The following is a 21,675-nucleotide window of genomic DNA, read 5'->3' as shown; positions in this document are numbered from 1 at the left end:
AACTGCCAGAAGTGTTACTTCACATGTCATGATAAATGCACTATTCCAAACGACGAAGATAAACATGGTTGCATGGCCATGAAAGCTGGAAAGTGTACGGTCTGTCCAGGAAAGTGTGCTTGGAATGTGCACTTTAATCAACAATACAAATGGACTTATGTCACAGAAAAGAGACAGGGAACCTATCAGGATTTAAAGAAGCGATTTGAGGCTGCACATGGACAGGTCATGTCAAAAGAAAAGATCTTTGAAGAACTTGAAAATGAGCTTAGGGTTTTTCAGGGTATTCTCGCTGGATTAATTGAAAAATCTCAAAAGTCCTTGGAGCGGCTGCAAGAAATTGCCCTCAAGCCCAATCCTCTGTCCATCCCTGACTACATTGATCTGATGATTGAGTCTGAGAAACAAGAAGCCAAGCCTGGATTTCAAGATCGCATTCAGTCTTTAATGGAAGTCAGGAAGAAGGCAGAGATCCTCAGTAAGGTTTCCACAGGAGAAGTGCTTCCAGAGGATTGGAGAGCATATACATCCCAGAAAGATGAAACTTTTGAGCAAAGCACCTTCTGCAGGATGCAGGAAGGTTTAAAGAAATGGTTCAAATGAAAGAAACAAGTGTTACATTTTAAATGACAATGTCAACATATTTAAAAGTAACAGCTTAGAGCTTTTACCCTTTATCTTTAATTTCTATAGACTTTACATTGTTATTTTGTGGTAAGATGATCTATATGCATTTTTATGACACAATAAGGCATATGGTTTTCATCCCCATTCCATGATAAATATTATTTTTCCCAACAGCTTGTCTTATGGAAAAAAAAGGAAAATTGCATATAAAACTAATTAATATTATACAAGTATTGAATGAACTGAATATATATATTATAAATGACCAGATAATATGAGAATACCATGGCTTTTGTGTGATTAGGGCTTTAAAAAATAAAGCTTTTAAAGAAGTTGTTGATGTTATTGTTAAATCCTCCCCTGATATTCTTGGCCGTGCCTAAACATTTCGGTGGCAGCCTCAACATGTATTGTCTTCTCCAGTCTGGCAAACACAGAGATTGAGAAACCTTTTGAGTCGCTGCACTGTGTAAAAAAAATAAATAAATAAAAATTAAGTGGTCTCAACGAATTACTGTTTAGTAACTAGTTCCACAGATTTTTTACGTTCACTCAATTTCTGTACAAATTGTAACTTGAATTGTTATTTGTTAGTTATCCCAAACTGACTGCAACTTTAAAAAGTATGTTTGCTCAACTTGTTTTATAGTTCATTCAACTAAAATGTTTTAATCAGGATTTATTACTTACCCATCATAATTAGAAATTGCTGTGGAACTAGTTACTAAATTGTATACTGAGGGTAACAAAATGAACTGTTGTCTGTCAGATACACATTAAACACATATGAAAACACATTAGCCTTTACTGTATAATCTGCATTTATAGGCCCTTTCTCTGTTAGTAAACATTGTGATGTTTTTTCTGTGGGCGGAGCTTAGGTGGAGGCAGAAAGATTCCACTGACCGCTTCACTAATGCTAGCTATGAAGTTTGTTAGCTTGTTTTTTTAACAATTAGTGGAGAAAACCCAATTTTACCTGCATATGTAAGATCACTCACTGTGCAGGACCGTGATTGCTATTTAAATAAGTTAACTTTAAGGGAGAAACCAGATTGGCCGACCTGTATTCACTCAAAGGATGGACGATCTGACAGGATTAACGTTATACAAATAAAAGTGAATAAGTGTCAGACAAAATCTAAAATGATAATGTACTGTACAATGATATACAGTGCATTGCTCTTTGTATTGTTGTAAAATACATTCATGAAAAACAAGTAATATATTTATATATAAATATTAGTGGTGGGCCGTTATCGGCGTTAACGTGCTGCGTTAACGTGAGACTCTTATCGGGCGATAAAAAATATCGCCGTTAATCTATTCTCAAAGTTGGGTTGGGAGCTGGGTCTATACTACGCAAGCTATGAAGACTTTCACCTTGATATTTTAGCGCGGATGTATACCTAGCCGAATAGCACTGTAGGGGGCGAGAACGAGTCTTCGAACCTGTGTGTATGCGTGCTAACATGGATGCAGCTATGAAGCCGCCAGGTTTGCTTCAGGAAAATTTATTTTAAGAAGCTTCCCAATGGAAATCGGCAAGTCATTTCTGTCTCTACGTTACATGGTCGCGCTCTCTGTATCGCGCGCACAGCGGAGTTCCGCCCCGGTTCGCACACATACGCGCACACACACACAAACGTAAGCGCACACACAAGTGAGCAAACTCCCACTCCTATTTGTAAATATTAAGCCGCAAAACGTCTATTTAAATATGACTTCTGTGTGTCTCTGTGTTAATGTATGGCGCAGACGCACGGGTTTGTTCACTACTCATACAGAAGACCGCGTGACGCTTGCGGCAATATTAACGTCTGTCGTCTCACTAAATGAGGACATAAATACATGAACAACATCTCCAGAACTGCTCTGAGAGTCACTTCTTTAGCATTCGAGCGTTTCATTTGAGAAAGACTATCCTCACGGTCAAAATAAAAGTTCGGTTTCACTTGAAGACATTGGGCAGAACGTAATAGGCTACTACTACTAAAACTATTAAAATCTTATCTTTAAGGAATAATCATACAATGTCTTCAATGTTATTATCAATATTAAATTCTTGATGACTGCTAGTTGTTTACTACTAGTAGTGAATTTATTCTGATCTACTTGGCAGAATTCAAATGAGCCATTTTAATCTAGATTAATTCCAAGATTACAGTGAGATTAATCTAGATTAATTCCAAGATTACAGTGAGATTAATCTAGATTAAAAAAATTAATCTATGCCCACCACTAATAAATATATATACTGTAAAATTAAAAGACATTTCTTTTAAATGTATAGTACAGTAATGGGGCAGAAACATAGATAGATAAGACGAACAAGAAAAGCTATTAATAATCTTTCACTGAGCAAAAGTATTATAAGACGAAAGGCTCCTATACAGAGCGGCACAAAGCGCTTATGCGCATCCCGGGCAGAATGATGTACTTGAAACGACACGGAGTCACAGTGCACAGCGCTCCGCAAGTCCGTAAAGTAAATAAAATAACTAATATAAGTAACTAATAAAGTGATTATTTTTGTTTTCTTTGCGCACAAAAAGTATTCTCATAGCTTCTTAAAATTACTGTTGAATCACTGATGACACATGGACTACTTTACCGATGTCCTTACTACATTTCTGGGTCACACTTTATATTAGGTGGCCTTAACTACTATGTTCTTACACCTAAGAATAAGTACAATGTACTTATTGTGTTCATACTGTATTGCAAAACACTTCTGCTGCTATTGAGGTGGGATACGGGTAAGGTTAGGGACAGGTTTGGTGGTATGGGTCGGTTTAAGGGTGGGTTAAGGTGTAAGGGATGGGCCAACAGTGTAATTGTAAATATAACTACAGAAATTAATTACAGATGTAATTACATATAGGTATTTTTAAAAATATAAGTACAATGTAAAAACATGTACACACACAATAAGTGCATTGTACCAAATGATTAATTTAAATCTAAGTACATAGTAGTTAAGGCCACCTAATATAAAGTGGGACCCATTTCTGTGCCTTGATCGTGGTAATACCCTTGCTGTCTATGCAGGGTCAGATAATCAAAAATATCTTAATTTGTGTTCTGAAGATGAACGAAGGTCTTATGAGTTTGGAACAACATAAGGGTGATTAAATTAATGACAGAATTTTAATTTTTGGGTCAACTATCCCTTTAATACATTAAATAATGTTAACAAATGGCAACTTACTGTAAAATGGTAAAGTGTTCAAGACCTACTATCTTCACAATCTGTATCATATTCTCTACTGTAGCCTACATAAATGTGGCTGGCCTAACAGCCATGAGTTGTAATCTAGCCCTAATAATTAAGATTTTACTGAAGGATTTATCACAAAACATCACACTGGTTCTAGGAATTAACTGTTCTCTCATTCTTATCTTATAATGATTCCAGATCCTTGAATTGATTTGTATTATGTAATCAAGTTGTATCATTTAATTTGAAAAATTGAAAAGTTAATTAGGCTACTAAAGACTACTAAAGGATTTTGTAAAGACACATACCTGTGCTGACTTTCCTTCCATGGACTTTCCTTCTGCTACCTGCCCACCAAAGAGAAGATTGAAAAATTATGTATTAGTTTAAACAAAATAATTCCAGTCACAGGTTACAGTTGACAAGCTATACAGTACTACTTGACTACTTTAGAGATAAACATAAATTAAATACGACATGCATATATATATATATTTTGTATTTTCTGACAGAAAAGCTAATACAAAGGTCCTCCACTGACAGTTCAAGTTCACTCGTTGTTCTTACATTCTCTACTCGATTGCAACTTTGTTTCCAATGCGGTGTCTACCGTTACAAAAGTTTGCACTGGGCAACTGATGTTGAAAAAAAAAAGACGTCTAAAAACAGGGGCACGTTCAGCTCAGACAGGGTGTCTACAGATATGAACAAGTTAGATTTAAGACTTTTTAAGACCTTTTTAATACCACCTTATGTAAAATTTAAGACCAAACCTGTGAAGGAAATACACATTATATTACATACGTAAATGTAATATTCAATGTGTTTTTAAATTTAAAAAGAAAACAAAATATCAACGCTGTCAAAAATGCTATTTATTATTAAGACATACAGAGAACTTTTCATATCTGAAGACAATATCCCGTACAAAATATCCCTCAAAAGCTCCGCATCAGCAATATTTTTGGTGGTGTAAATGAAGCAATATTTTCATCAGTTTTCTATTCAGCATTTACATATTTAAATCTGCATGTTGTTAATATTTACCCCAGGTTGTTATTTACCTCCATAAAGTCCAATATTTTTTTACCTTATTAAATGTATGCGTCATCTTTCATGTCAAATTCTTACAACTGATGAGGAAATTTAATATACACAACAGGGCTCAAATTAAATAATTTGCACTACAAATTTACAACCACAATAAATAATGGTATGAGATTAATGTTTTAAATACATTTTTTTGAATATACAAATAAGAAATGTTGGTGGAATAATGCACACTTTTAAACTAACTAAAGCACCAGTAGGTGGCGGTAAGTCACTTATTCATTCAACCGATTCATTCAAAACACTGAATCATTCAGGAACAAAAAAGTCGAGTGCTGCTTGGAGAATGTGCAACACTTCTCATCTTTGTTTGGAACTATTTTCGTGGTGAAATAGAACAAAACAGTTAATATTCTGTCTAAAATGTAAGTAACTACTTAACTACTTGTTTCTTGAGCCAAAATCAATGTAACATTTGCAATCATGAAAATATTTAGCAAAATAGTCCCCTTGTCATGGTATGTTATCATCATCATCATCATCATTTTATAAATAAACTAAACATTTTGAATTTTTACCTCAGTATGTTTGTTCTGTGAGTTTCTTTATGTTTGCCGTTATGCTCATTTGATTTGATTTCTCCGTATAAGTCTCTTACAGAGACAGGCAGCATGAGCCTCAACAGCGCAACATTGATACCAGAAATACACTATTCATTATCAATCGCTGTTTACGCTGAATGTAATAAAATGTCACTTAAGTTTTAATCGGGCTATTCCGTGGGGCAAGTAAAATCCTCGAGCAATTTTTCAGTAAACTTGCATTAACCCATTTAAAGCAGCTAGGAGGCTTGTCAGCGAGCTGGTGGTATTCGCAGTAACTACGGGGGGGAATCTTCCGTCTGTCCAATGATTGTAAACAGTCCCTGGGTCCGTCAGACTGGTGAAACTTTTTACAATCAGGAGGTGAGAGATTTGCTTGCAAAGCAACAATACTGTAAAGCTCAACAATTTACTGTAACTGGCCATTAAAATCGTCCTCTGATCTGTGTCACAGGTGTGTCTCCTAACATACTGCAGGAGGTGATGATACCAGTTGTGAGCAACAGTGACTGTGATGATGCTTATGACTTTCTTAAAATCACAAGCAATATGATTTGTGCTGGATTGCTAAATGAGGGAGGAAAAGATTCATGTCAGGTAAGACATCAGTCAATTTACTGAACTTTTTTAAATGTATAATTTACAAAACACTCATCTCACACAAGCCTAATAATAATAGTCAGATTTAACAGTCGTTAACTGTATATTTTCAGATATATAAATGTTGTGTTTATCAATACAGGGAGACTCTGGAGGTCCATTGGTTACTAGGAATGGCTCTCTGTGGATTAAGTCCGGCGTTGTGAGTTTTGGTATTAAATGTGCTGACCCCAAATATCCCGGTGTGTACGCCAGAGTCTCTCAGTACCAGGACTGGATCACCTCTACCATAGGCAGCAACCCACCTGGATTTGTCAAATTCAACAACAATGGATTCAGAATCTCACCCAACCTCCTTTTAGTTTCAGTTTCTCTCACATCCTCCATCATTCCTTTCATATGCTCCCTATATCTCTCTTCGTAGAGATCGTTTGAATTACGGTTCTCAGGGTTATGTGATTAAGAGGACAATTGTCCTGTACAAGTTTTATAAAATGTGTATAAAGATTAGGCATAACTATATCCTTTGTTATATTGTTATTCATTCTTTATCTTTTTAAAAAATATTTTATCCTTGGAAGGCTACTCTTATTATAGAGTTTTTTGTTTTACTAGTTTTTTATTATAATACTGCACACTAAGCACATTATAGTGCATTATAATATTGCACACAAGCTTTTGCTCTCAGTTGTGGTGGTGGTGTAATGAATAGCTAATTATTGTCCTCACTTTTGGTCAGAACTGATAATTTTTTTGACTAGTTGTATTTCTTCGCAAATGCACTGCAGCCAGTTTTGTATTAAATCTGTATATTACCTACAATAACACTTCATCTCAGGGTCTGAATAGCTGTAATTAAAGCATATGTGTCTCCATTGTGGTTAGAGATATTGGTTATTGAATATGTAATTATATTGAATTAGTTACTATGTTGTATTTACACAGTTTAAACAGAATAAATACAGAAAAAGAATTGGCTTAGACTACTCCATAAACTCCATATACCAACAAATTTATTGGAGCAAATTTTCACCATGTGTAACTCATAATTATGACTTTATATTGGTCAGGGTGACTCAATTAATTAATAATTTATCTTCTTTATGTTCTTTACAATAGTAGACGAGAGACCAACCATGTAAACTTTTATTAAATGTAAACATTATATTACATAGACTGTTACTGCACTTGCATGGTATTAATTAACCGTATATAAACCTTATAATGATGTTCAAATTTGAGTATCAAATATTACACATCTATCCTTTGAGGTATGTTTATTTGTTCATCTCTGAATCATTATTGTATTGCTTTGCATTGTTTTGCCCTCACAATAAAAATAACTTTAATCATAAAACTAAACATCTAAATATCATCTTACTAAGTCGTATAATTGGGAGATATAGAGTGACAGCTGATATTTATATGCATTTTATAAATGCTGTGCTGTTATAAATATAGCAGAATTAAGCAAAATTTAATCTTACTTTTGGCCATATAAATATTAGCAATACCAAATTGCACATTTTTGGTGCCTCAGTTTAGGCCTCTGAATTAAAAAAAAAAAAAAAAAAAATATATATATATATATATATATATATATATATATATACTGTATATACAGTGGGTACGGAAAGTATTCAGACCCCTTAAATTTTTCACTCTTTGTTATATTGCAGCCATTTGCTAAAATCATTTGTTCATTTTTTTCCTCATTAATGTACACACAGCACCCCATATTGAAAGAAAAACACAGAATTGTTGACATTTTGCAGATTTATTAAAAAGAAAACTGAAATATCACATGGTCCTAAGTATTCAGACCCTTTGCTGTGACACTCATATATTTAACTCAGGTGCTGTCCATTTCTTCTGATCATCCTTGAGATGGTTCTACACCTTCATTTGAGTCCAGCTGTGTTTGATTATACTGATTGGACTTGATTAGGAAAGCCACACACCTGTCTATATAAGACCTTACAGCTCACAGTGCATGTCAGAGCAAATGAGAATCATGAGGTCAAAGGAACTGCCTGAAGAGCTCAGAGACAGAATTGTGGCAAGGCACAGATCTGGCCATGGTTACAAAAAATTTCTGCTGCACTTAAGGTTCCTAAGGGCACAGTGGCCTCCATAATCCTTAAATGGAAGACGTTTGGGACGACCAGAACCCTTCCTAGAGCTGGCCGTCCGCCAAACTGAGCTATCGGGGAGAAGAGCCTTGGTGAGAGAGGTAAAGAAGAACCCAAAGATCACTGTGGCTGAGCTCCAGAGATGCAGTCGGGAGATGGGAGAAAGTTGTAGAAAGTCAACCATCACTGCAGCCCTCCACCAGTCGGGCTTTATGGCAGAGCGGCCCGACGGAAGCCTCTCCTCAGTGCAAGACACATGAAAGCCCGCATGGAGTTTGCTAAAAAACACCTGAATAAGATTCTCTGGTCTGATGAGACCAAGATAGAACTTTTTGGCCTTAATTCTAAGCGGTATGTGTGGAGAAAACCAGGCACTGCTCATCACCTGTCCAATACAGTCCCAACAGTGAAGCATGGTGGTGGCAGCATCATGCTGTGGGGGTGTTTTTCAGCTGCAGGGACAGGACGACTGGTTGCAATCGAGGGAAAGATGAATGCGGCCAAATGAATTCTGGACGAAAACCTTCATCAGAGTGCTCAGGACCTCAGACTGGGCCGAAGGTTTACCTTCCAACAAGACAATTGTAACCCGGATAATACAGGCTATGAGTAAAAGTGTTGAAAGATGTGTAAAAAGATGGGAAAATTAAGAAAAAAGAATAAGAAAGAAAAACGAGTGTTTTAGAAGAGAAAGTGATCATTGATCGTGCTGCATTGATTGACACTCCAACGAGCCAATGGTAGCAGCGCACTGAGACTGCGCCGGCGACACTGCCGCCATCAGAGACAATAGGTGCGTTTACATGGAGCATCGTAATCGGTTTAAAAGTCCAATCCGAATGAAAATGCTCCATATAAACACCTCAATCGGAATAAAAATGTCCAAACCGAATGAAATTGTAATCGGTTTGAGAGGGGTGGGATAAACCTTTCTATAAACCGAACAAAATTAAAATCCTGCCATGTAAACACTTTAAACCGATTACTTTGCGTCTACATCATCACGTCCAGAGGTCAGGTCGTCAGAACGTTAACGTGATGATGTCGGCAACGGTACATTCTGTGATTTGGGGACACCGACACTACAGTAGAGACTGGGTAATAGTGGAGGTATAAAGTTAAAATTTCCATTATACAGTTAAAAACACATTAGAAAGGAGAACGCTTGCTGTGTGACGGACTATCTGCTCTCATGTCCGGAGTGAAAAACAGATCTGAAATGAAGCGCAATTTTCTGCTTTTCAGCTTAGAAACAACACAGTGATGATAGTGAAAGTAGCTCAATGAAAATAAACAACTTGACCAAAATTTGTCAGTCGCGGTTCGAGATCACCCTCATTTCGCCAAAGCATGTCTCGCACAACCGAACATGTTGGCCACTGGGAAGACCTGGAAACATGGCTCAGTGTGGCGACAGACAGCCTCCTCCCTAAGGCTGCTGAAACACTCAAAACCCAGACACAGAACCAGCTGGACGACAACATAGCCAAGCATAACATAACATTAGCCAAGATCACCGGCTCCTTAAGTCATACGCTCATCGCCACCCTCAAATTGAGCGACAAGCATGCTGCACAGCTCCAGCAGGAGTTAACACGCGCACAACGACGCATTGAGCAGCTGGAACTGGAAGCTCAGGAACGACGAGAAAGGCCGGATGAGGTGGAACAAGGCTCTGAGGAGGAGATCAATGAGCTAAAAGAAACCCTAGTAGCTAACACCTAAGAAATGGAACAGGTCAAGGCAGACTACGCTGATCGTTGTAACAAGCTACAGTATGCAGAACAGCTACTGGAAAAGGCAAGGGCTGACTTCATGGATAAAAACAACAGAATCAAAGCCCTTGAAACTCACCTGGATGAGTCAAGAAACGAGATCAGCCGCCTAATACGACAGCTTGACGACCTCAAAGAAGAATCCGACAGTTTCCAAGAGGAACTCAAGCACGCTTACGAACTGCGCCGTGAACCGTCGAGGGCACGACGCGCACCGACCTCACCCCTGCCGAGCAGGACCGGATCACCTGTTCCTGGAGTGACACGTGAGCAAAAGGTTGAGGTGGTGGTGTTGAAACATTCACCAGCTCCCTCTGAAGAACTTCATGTCACGGCAAGGCCAAAAGAACCTGCCGCAACCAGCCGCAGATCGTCGTATGGCTTGGACCTGAAAGACCTTGACAAGCTCGCCAGGAACATTGGCAAGTTCACCCCCAGCGTTCCAAATAGCCAAAATGTCCAAGCTTACCTCCAAGATATCGATTTCCATCTGGAAATGCGACCTAACGTTACGGACAAAGATAGACTCTATTTACTCCGAACGACATTCAGTCCTGAAGTTCGCTGCTTCCTGGACAGGCAGCCTGCTCACATAAAGACTGATTACCAACTGCTCCGAGAAGCCCTCATTAAAGAGTTTTCCGATCCTGACTCCGAACAAGGCTTAGTGGCTGCCCTGGAGACAAGACAAGGACGTCACGAACCTCCTCAAGCCTACTATAGCCGACTCAGACGAGCATACTACGGAACTCGCAATGAACCTGACATGGAAGATGATTTGGACTTCAAAACTCTCTTCCTGAGAAACCTCCATCCCGGAGTAAGCCACCATCTTGGCGTTCTTGCATGTCCACGAACAATGAATGCTCAGCAGTTGCGAGAATTGGCACAGAAGGCCTACGGCAAACAAAAGATGGCCTCAGAAAAGGGCTCCAAAAATCCAGCAGTTCTTGACTTCCACACTCAAAGTCAAGGGCTGGCTCTAGAGGGCACCCAACGCCAAGACTCTGCCAAGCCGCCACCCAGAGAGTGGAATGCACCCTCGTCCAACAAAGAACGAGACTCCCACGCTGGTACCCGATCTAAACAGAGGTACGAACGCTGGGATGGAACTCGTGGACGTCAACGCTCACCGGGACGGAACTGGGAGAAGTCATGGGACCAAGCAAGGCCTCAGGAGAATCAATGGGAGAGATCGTGGGACCAGCCAAGCTCATCTGGAAACTCAAGAGGAAAAAGCTCATGGGAATCCGAAGAAAACTCCAAGGGAAAACGACAAACTCACCCTGGAGCAACCAGCCCAAGGAATCGACGAAAGAAGTCACAAAGATCCCAAGCTGACCGAGCTCAAACTGAATCCACACAAGAACAAAAGACACCACCGTGTTTCGACTCACAAGAGCTGATGAAAATGATGATGAAAGAGTTCTTCCAACGAAAGGAGGAGGGAGTGGGAAAAGAAAGAGAAACCAGATTCAGCCTGACTAGCGGCCGGAGGAGAAGGCAGCGACCAGCTGACACAACCAGATCGCAGCAGCGTCCAACAAACACCTGCTGACGAATCCCATCAAGTTCCTGAAAGTGCTGTCTTGGTTGTCTGCCACTCCTCCGACGAACACAACATCAGTCCTGACATCCTAACAATCTCCTCCCACACTCCAGTCCCTCAACTCCTAGGCGATCTCATTGAGAAAGGTATAGCAAAAAAGTTTTACCTATCCATCATCATCGAACGACACATCAAGGTCGAAGCCCTTCTGGACACGGGGGCCGACATTACTCTAATGTCTGCTGAACTCCTCGAGGAAGTCCAAGAAGGAGCAAAGAGGACTAACAGAACCCTCAAACTCCAAAGGTGTGAGCTGAACCTCCAAGCGTATTCCCACACGGGCCTACGACTGAAACATGTGGCTCCAATCCACCTGACAGTGGGATCAATGGATCTCATTCATCCAATATATGTCTCCCCACTCAAAACATACCCACTCCTCATTGGGAAAGATCTGCTTAATCGTTTTGAACCTCTAATGGACTTCAAGCATCTAAAGATGTGGACACAAGTCCGCGAACCTCTGCCGTGCCAGTCATTAGACTCCAACGAGTCGCAGTGCCAAGTCACAGACACCGCCCCCACTTCACGGAATGATGGCGCAGTATCAGAACCAAGGTCCGAACCAAGCTCAAGCAGCAAAGACCAGGACCCTCTCCTCTGCTCACTGCAAGAGCCTGAACCAAACACAGGCCCCCTTCGAATCATGACGGCAATAGATGTCCACGGCACGTCAGTGCCAGATGCGACACTAGCCCTGTGGGCAGAAAACTCAGCCATTAGCCTAAAGCTGTTTAGAATATTGAAGCAAAGACACCAAAGTCTACCACATGTTGCTAAACACAGCCGCTTCCCTCTCAGTCCCTGGTCGACAACCATGGCCACCTCCAAGATCGTCTGCGCTGTAGACATACGATGGAACAACAGACGCCTGAGTCACTACCTCCTCGTAGTCCCTGACCTACCTCATGACATCTACATTGAGCGGATATCATCGTCCGGCTCAATGCTTACATTGATACCGTGAACGACATAATATGGGCTCCCCGTCATGTCAACTGACAACGCCAGTCAACCTCAAGAACCTCCAGTCTGGTCAAACCATGCCAGACGCATGCGCTATGATCACTGAGCAAGAAGCCACAATACCTGCCTACAGCAAGAGTGACAGTGTCCGCCTCAACATGCGACCTGGCCAGGCTCTCAACAGTAAGCTAGGCTTCTTCCAACCTTCCAGGACCTGCTTAAAACTCGGACTGACCCTGGAAGCCACACCTCTCATTGAAGTGTCATCCCGTGCTGTGTATGTGTTGTTCAACAACTGTACGGCCCAAGACATCCACGTTCCTAAAGCCAGTCACCTGGGATGGCTCATCAACCAGGCGTTCCACGACTTTGAACTGACGGTACCTGTCATAGGCCCCATACCAGCCCAGCTGATGTCAGACGAATACAATGACACCATAACATTCACAAAACCTCATGAAGTCATTGCCATCACTTCCATTCTGCCGGTGTCCAAAGAAAGTGTCTGCCGTTCAGAACTAACAGATGACACTCACCTCGCTGTCTATGCTGTCTCAACACAGCCTGCGACAGAATCACCTACACAGGTGACCTTCGGGGCCCAAAGCCCCTCAAATGACTCCGCTGCAGAAGAGCCCTACACCGGGTTCAACGCACAAATTCAGCAGATCCTGAGTGAGGCGGATGCCCTCCAAAATGAGGTGGATCGCCAAGGACTCAAAGAGGTTCTGCACAAATACAAAGACTCCTTCGCAAAGGATTCACTGGACTGTGGACTAACAAACATCCACACCGTGCGCATCCCAACAAACCCAAATGCGCCACCCACCTTTGTGCGGCAGTATAAAATCCCAATAGCGTCATATGAGCCAGTGCAAGAAATTGTTGATTCCATGCTGGAAAAAGGGGTCATCCGGCCCTGCAACAGCACATACTCTGCCCCGTTATGGCCAGTCCTAAAACCCAACGGAAAATGGCGGCCCACCATAGATTATCGCAAGTTGAACCAACAAGTGCCCTTGTCACGATGGCCTATGACCCAATTGGACCAAGAAATCCCAAAAATCAAAGGTTCTACAATCCTTTCCACACTGGACGTCGCCTCCGGGTTCTGGACAATCCCTGTCCACCCCGAAGACCAACATAAGCTTGCGTTCACCTTTGGCAATCGACAGTACACCTTCACACGGTGCCCTTTCGGCTACGCCAACTCACCAGCAGAATTCAACATCTTCCTGAATAAAGCATGCCCGGACGCCAGAGCCAGAGGCAACCTCGTTTATGTGGATGATGTCTTGATGAGAAGTTCAAGCGTGGAAGACCACCTCAAAGAAATCGATCATGTCCTAAACCAGCTGACAACAGCAGGAGCTAAGATTGCCCTTCACAAAGGACAGTGGTGCAAAACCAAGGTGAACTATGTCGGCCTGCTCGTCGGACGAAACGGCATCGAGCCACAGTCAAACCGCATCCAAGCAATCCAAAGCATAAAGACGCCGACTAACATATCGGAACTGCGAAGCTTTCTGGGAGTGTGCAATTACTCACGACAGTTCATCGAGAACTATGCTGACATCGCACGACCACTAACGCCCCTCCTGAAAAGGATGAACCCTTCATTTGGACGGAAGCCCAGGACACAGCTATGAGCCAGCTCAAACAGCGCCTGTGCTCTGCTCCGTGCCTGGCTTACCCAGACCCTGGAAAAGAGTTCTATCTGGACGCTGGATTTTCCAGCCATTGCCTCAGCGCAGGCCTATACCAGATCCATGACAAAGACAAGCGAGTGGTCGCTTATGCCAGTAAAACGCTGCTTCCCCCAGAATGCAAGTATTCAGACTGCGAAAAAGCTTTGCTCTGCACTGTGTGGGCTATCCAGCGTTTCTCTAATTACATCGGTGCACAGAAAGTCATCATCGAGACTTGTCATCAACCGGTCACCTACCTCAACAGTCAACGAATCAGAGATGGTGTGGTGACCAACGCACGCATAGCTACCTGGCTAATGACACTCCAAGGACGGGACGTTGAGGCAAGATATGCCCAAAACTACAAATCCTCACTTGGTAACGGGCTAGCGGCCTGCCAAAACTGCTCAACAGATACATTGGACACCTCAGCGGAATCCAAAGAACCGCTACAACCACAACTGACGAATCACAGGTACTTCGAGGAGAATGTGTGTGAAGGAATGCCCACAGCATATGTCGATGGCTGCTCCTACAATCACAAGGGCATATTAAAAGCTGGCGCGGGAGTGGTCTGGCTCAACAACGACCCTTGCCCATCGCAACAATTCAACGTAGGCCCTCACTCATCGCAGTACGCAGAAATAGCCGCCATCCTCATCACGCTACAAATGGCTGCATCCCACGATATCAAAGAACTCCTCATCTGTACCGAATCGAACTACGCCCGTCTCAGCTTCAGCTGCCATTTAGCTGGATGGAAACAGAATGGATTCAAGACAGCTAACAACAAGCCTGTCAAGCACCAGGAACTCTTCCAAGCAGGCGATGCCATTGTCACCAAACACGACATGGTCGTTTACTGGAAAAAGGTTTGAGGTCATTCGCGTCAACCAGGACAGGATAAAGACTTCAATGACCAAACTGATGCCCTCGCCAAAGCAGGTGCATTACACGGAGAGTCCTGGACATTTCAAGCCCTCCCACCCAACCCTTCCGTAGCAGCTATTACCCGCCGCCAACACGCCACTGGCGTACAAACCCCCGCCTCCTCCCACATTGCCCTATCATCTCAGTTCGCTGCTGACGATCTCCTCACTCTCCAAACTGCGGATCCGACACTGCGAACTATGGCACTTCACGTTTCCGACCCCTTAACACATCCGATTGCCACCTCCGACCTAGCCACTTCCTCCGAGCTCCGCACGCTCCACTCTGTCAAGCACATGCTGCATCTACGAGACGGCGTTCTCATTTATGTCCCTAAGCCCCTTACTGCGCCAAAGCTCGTAGTCCCTCAGGGCCAAAGGGGGATCATGATGACACACGCCCACGACGCACCATGCGCTGGACACCATGGCGCCAAGGCCACTTATGAGACACTCAAGCAAGTAGCATACTGGCCTGGCATGCAACAAGACGTGGCGGAATACGTAAAAAGGGTGCCTGGTGTGTTGGCAGTTCCAACCGGCAAACCCAAATCACCGAGCCCCACTGCAAAAGAAAGGAATGACCTTCCCCTGGTCGGACCTCCAAATAGACTGGGTAGGACCCCTGCCACGGTCGACACGGGGTAACAAATACTTCCTCACCGTGGTTTGCGAATTCACAAAGTGGATAGAATGCCTCCCAGCTCCCAATGATACAGCAGAAACGTCTTGGGTTACGTATGTAACCCCAGTTCCTCGAGGGAACGAGACGCTGCGTCCAAGAACGCTAGGGGAACGCCTCCAGCGTGACCACGCCTGATACAAATGTAATCTGTCCAAAGGATGGGCGAGACGCCACGGGCGGGTGACGAATGGCCAGGAGGCATAAAAGCATGTGCGGTGGAACCGGCGTCAGCTTCAGGAATGAAGCAACCGTCAGGGATGCCGGAAGTATGGCCTTGAGACGCAGCGTCTTGTTCCTCGAGGAACTGGGGTTACATACGTAACCCAAGACGCCTCTTCAGGAACTCGAGCTGCGCCCAAGAACGCTAGGGGAACGAGATCCCCACGCCGCCAGACTGACAAATCCCTGCCTAGTGTGGATGGAGCACAGCTAGGGCGAGAGAAAAAGGCCACAGGTGGCTAGGTGAGCGGGCCTGCGTCCCAAGGCCAACTTCTGAAGAGTGAGTCTTGATCCCCAAGAGGGAGAGCAGAGGACTCGAGGCTATATAATAGCATCCTGATCCACCACATAGCAAACGCTCTGGCCGGAGGCCTCAGCCTCTGGAGGAAACATGTACTAGGGGTGTCTACCCACTGAAGGTCACCGAGAAGGCGCGGTAGGCCGGTATAGCCGCCACGTAAACCCTCAGGGTGGAGTGGGTTAACCCTGCGGAGGAACAGGCCCGCACAAACTCCAGAACTGTACCAAACGGGCAGTTGGCTGGGTCGAGCTGGCAACCTCTGCACCATGAAGTGACACTTCACTTCAGGGTGTACAAGTCCCTTGTGTTGAGGAGAAAACATGTAACTAGGGGGTGCCTACCCACTGAAAGGCCACCGAGAAGGGCGTGGTAGGCCGGTATAGCCGCTACGTAAACCCTCAGGGTGGAGTGGGTTAACCCTGCGGAGGAACAGGCCCGCACGAACTCCAGAACTGTACCAATCGGGCAGTTGACTGGGTCGAGCTGGCGGTCTCCGCACCAAGAAGTGAAAAGTTCCACTTCAAGGCGTATAGTTTCCTCGCTGAGGGAGCTCTGGATTGGAGGAAGGTCTCAACAACCTCGGTTGGGAGACCGAGTTATGGGCTGTGCCTCAGGGCCACACCCACAACTTCCAGCTCCGGGCGGGGTGACAGACCCCGCCAGAGAGAGATCCTCCTGACGGGAATCTCCCATGGAGAGCCGTCGAGGAGAGAAATCAGGTCCGAGAACCATACTCGGCCCGGCCAGAACGGTGCTACCAGAAGTAGACTGACCTCGTGCCAGCGCACTCTCGCCAGAACTCCCGGGAGCAGAGCGATCGGGGAAAAATGTACAGACGAAGCCTCGGCCACGTCTGTACCATGGCATCCAGCCCCAGTGGAGCTGGATGAATTTAGAGAGTACCAGAGGGGACATGCGCTGTATACTTACCTGAGTAGCGAAGAGGTCCACCTGAGCCTGGCCAAACACTCTCCAAATGTGCTTCACCCCTCAGGGTGAAGCATCCATTCCCCGGGCCTCAGCCCCTGCCTCGACGGGATGTCTGCTCCCACACTGAGATGCCCAGGCATGTGAACTGCTCTCAGCGAGAGGAGTTTGTCCTGGGACCACCCAAGGATCTGGTACGCCAGCCTGTGCAGGGGGCGTGAACGCAGACCTCCTCGGTGGTTGATGTAAGAGACCACCGCAGTGTTTTCGGTGCTATCGCACCAACACCGGCGATCTCTAGGTCTGGGAGAAAGTGTTTCTGTGAAACACCGCCAGCATCTCCAGGCAGTTGAAGTGCCACATGAGACGGCGAGTACTCCACAGACTGCGGGCAGGGTGAGGGACACGTCCGTCGCTAGCGTACGCAGCAACACGGAGCTCCCAACACCAGGCCCTGAGACAAGAACCAAGGATGTCTCCACATGTCTAAGGCACGAGGCACCACCACGTGACCTTGATCATGTGAAGCGGTTTTCCCTTGGGAGAACCCTTGGTCTTGAGCCACCACTGTTGAGTGACTGGCCTTCTTTCACTCTCCTGACTGCTGTGAGGATTGACTCGATCCGAGCAGGGGACACACGATGCCTGCATCGTGGTCGAATCCCACACCACACCAAGATAAGTGGTTCTCTGTAATGGAGAAAGCACACCTTCTTGGCGTTCAGTCTTAACCCCAACACTTTCATGTGAGCAAGAACAACATCTCGATGTTGAGCCGCCATCTGCTCTGATAGAGCAAGAATCAACCAAAGTGGATATGCGGATGCCTTGTAGCCGCAACGGAGCTAACGCGGCATCCACACACTTTGTAAAAGTGCATGGTGAGTGTTAGGCGAAGGGAAGAACCCGATATTGGTGAGCTTCGCCCTCGAAAGCAAACCTCAGGAACTCCCTGTGAGTGGGAAGGATGGAGATATGGAAGTATGCGTCTTTTAGATCGATCGCGACAAACCCGTCCTCGGACCTGATCTGAGACACGACCTGTTTGAGCATCTTGAACTTCAGTCTGCTGACTGAGTGGTTCAACTGATGCAGATCTAAAATGGGACGCCAACCCTTCATCCTTCTTGGGAACTATGAAGTACCGGCTGTAGAACCCGGAATCTCTTTCGTAAGGAGGGACCACCTCGATGGCCTCCTCTCTCAAGAGAGTACTCTACTTCTCGTTCCATTACCAGAACCTGCTCGGGGCCCACCAGAGTGGGATTCAACCCGTTGAAACGAGGCGGAGGAGAACCAAACTGGATTCTGTAGCCTCTTTCTACAGTATGCAGGTCCCATGGAGACACATTTGGCAGTAGTTTTCACGCTGCCAAATAGTCTACTAAGGGAACCAGTTTCTCAAGACTGGCCTCTGGTATAACCAGGGCGGCTAGCTCGGTGTCCTGGAACGGCACGCCGGCAGGAGACGGCCAAACTAGCTGCTCTAGAAACCCCTGAAGGGGGTGGCGAGCATCTCAGCTCCGCTACGTTTCCGGGCGGAAGAAACTGAGATGTGTGCTCGCTGGAGATCGCTGCGCCCTGGAACACCGACGTGGCAGGGTTGGCAGACCGATCTCCTGAGGGCACTGAGGAGAGACGGGCACCGTGTACCGCGGTGTACGCCGCTCTTCCCCAGAGGGGCCTGCCCTCATAAGTTCTGGGCCATGGGCACCAGGACTGCCTCAGCCGAAGTCTCCTATTGAAGCGACTGTCCTCAGACTCACGTCATCTTCAAGGAAGACTAGACTGGTAGAACCAGAGCCTGCAATGCAGGACCCAATGAGACACGCTTGGCAGGGGCTCCCACACCGCCAGGTGCCTACTAAGGGAACCAGTCTCTGGAGACTGGCATCTGGTATAATCAAAGCGGCTAGTTCGGTATCCTGGAACGGCACACCGGCAGGAGAAAGCCAAACTAGCTGCTCTAGAGACCCCCGAAGGGGTGGCGAGCATCTCAGCTCCGCTACGTTTCCGGGCGGAAGAAACTGAGATGTATGCTCGCTGGAGATCGCTGCGCCCTGGAACACTGTACGTGGCAGGGTTGGCAGACCGATCTCCTGAGGGCACTGAGGAGAGACGGGCACCGTGTATGCCGCTCTTCCCCAGAGGGGCCGGCCCTCAGAAGTCCTGGGCCATAGGCAGCAGGATGTTTTTAGCCAAAGACTATCCAGCGAGAGTGACGGTCCGCAGATCCGCCTTCTGCTAGAAGGCCTCGGCCCGGGAGCGCCACTCTGACTCCAACATACTGGGAGTACGAGTGAAGCTCCCTATAGGAGGAGCTGGAACACGGTTGGGGCTGCTCCGCCCAGCAGCCCCTGCTGACCACATCAACCTCCTCAGAGGAAGAGAAGTAAAACATAGTGCTCTTACTCGAGAAAATCCCAAGTTTTCTTAGGCTCCTTACACATACACATCTAACTTCTCCTAGTTAGATGAAATAGATCATTTAATTCCTCAAAATTAAATGGAGAAAAACAACCAGACAAGTAAACACGGTCTGATATGAAAGGATTCATGAAACGAACGAGAACGACATAATGCACGCGTCGCCTCTGCAACGCGCGCTGCAACAGTGAGCTCTCACTCAAAGGGGGAAGAACCGCACCGCGGGCTTCCAGCCCCGAGCGAGAGCGCTAGATCTGGGGATTGTAGGTGGAGAGAGGGTGAACCCGTCTCCAACCCGTCCGCCAGATCTATGTGCGATCCCCGCGATCTCATTCGCCGCCGTGCCTCAGCAGCGGCGGACCGGTTTCTTTTTAACCGCGAGATCATACGGCGGGGAGAAGCACGATCAGCCCCTTTTTTTTCGAGCTGACAGCGCGAACTCCGTTCCTAAGCAGGGACACTGCTATAATGACAACCTCGTTCATAATAAGCTTGTGCAAACACTGCGATTTTACAAAGCTCATCTACACCATTCACCACGTCTACCTCCTCGGAGAAAGACAGGCGGAGCATCGCGCCCTCTCTCTCTGGGGGGAAGTACCCGCGGAGCTTCCGAACCCAGAGAGCGGGCGCTGGATCTGATGGGAAGGAAGAAGATAGGGGCTCGCCCGTCTTCATTCCCTCCACCTGATCCATCTGCGATCCCCGCGAGCGCAGCCGCTGCTCCGCCTCGGCGAAAGCGGGCCGGCAACGCAAGGAACGCATGTGAAAGCTCCCTCCTCAAAGAGAGCCCTCTGAGAGTAAGCATACGCAGCGACAAACGCTCACAAGCGGGAAGTCAGCTCCCTCGAGAGCTGACTCTGCGTGCTCTGCTCTCAAGCAGACCACACACGGACTGTTAGTGAAAAACACACAGCCTGTAATGCGATCTGCTCTCGCCCAAGTGCTAGTTTCTCTGCACTTTAGACATTGTGGAGCTTATTTCAAGTGACAAACAACACTAAATAAGACTCACAACACAGATCGACAGACACACAGAGTAGCGGTAGCTGAATGACAAAAGCTGACGCCGGTTCCACCGCACGTGCTTTTATGCCTCCTGGCCATTACGTCACCCGCCTGTGACGTCTCGCCCATCCTTTGGACAGATTACATTTGTATCAGAGCGTGGTCACGCTGGAGGCGTTCCCCTAGCGTTCTTCGACGCAGCTCGAGTTCCTGAAGAGGAACTGATTTTGTGTGTTACTGAAAAAAAACCAAAAAAAAAAACAGGCCAATCTCTTGAATTTTATGGACATGTAACAGGATTCTATGGACTTCAGTTGTTCCACTGCATTATGTTCATCACCAATTAACTGTACCAGTGTGTTCAGCTTGAAGTGGAGTTGTGCAGACCAATCAGTGTTTGGCATCAAAGTACAGTGAGAGATATAGAGAGCAGACGGGTATGCTTTGGAATCACTCTCACGGTACTTTAATTACTCTAAAAAAAAATTTCATAATTAATTCATTAGATTAACATGTTAAATCAACAGCCCTACCTTAAAGTCTGTGTAAAAGCAATTCAGAGAATTCTTTTTAAACACATTATAAACAAATGTTAGAAAAGTTTTGTTGAAAACATGTTACAAAGACTGCGAATTATGTAGTACTGAATTGTGGAGTTAAACAGTTTTCACCATTTTTGTGTTGAGAATTTTTGGTTTCACTTTATTTTGATGGTCCCTTTAACACATTCTGTTGACTATAAGTAACGTTGCACCTACATATACACTAACTCTCATTAGAGTGTTAGTAGAGTATTAGTAGACTGGTAGGGTTAGGGTTAGAATAAGTTGACATGTACTTGCAAATTTACTTATAGTCAGTTGATTATCTGCTGGGAGACTATCACTATAAAGAGTTAAAGGATATTAAT

At 45.1% G+C, this 21,675-nt stretch overlaps 1 protein-coding gene and 1 pseudogene across 1 annotated transcript; both read left to right on the top strand.

Moving 5' to 3' along the window:
- The first annotated feature begins 72 nt into the window (after positions 1-72).
- LOC131539162 (plasma kallikrein-like) lies at positions 73-6,523 on the top strand. Its single transcript, XM_058773517.1, has 3 exons — positions 73-580; positions 5,954-6,096; positions 6,242-6,523. Exons 1-3 carry the CDS (start codon positions 73-75, stop codon positions 6,521-6,523), a joined length of 933 nt encoding a protein of 310 aa, XP_058629500.1.
- A 3,058-nt stretch (positions 6,524-9,581) lies between these two features.
- LOC131538338 (uncharacterized) lies at positions 9,582-11,490 on the top strand (annotated as a pseudogene).
- Positions 11,491-21,675: the final 10,185 nt, after the last annotated feature.

This window comes from Onychostoma macrolepis, chromosome 04, assembly GCF_012432095.1.
Source record: "Onychostoma macrolepis isolate SWU-2019 chromosome 04, ASM1243209v1, whole genome shotgun sequence".
Lineage (NCBI taxonomy): Eukaryota > Metazoa > Chordata > Actinopteri > Cypriniformes > Cyprinidae > Onychostoma > Onychostoma macrolepis.
This window is presented reverse-complemented; position numbering and strand designations above follow the sequence as displayed.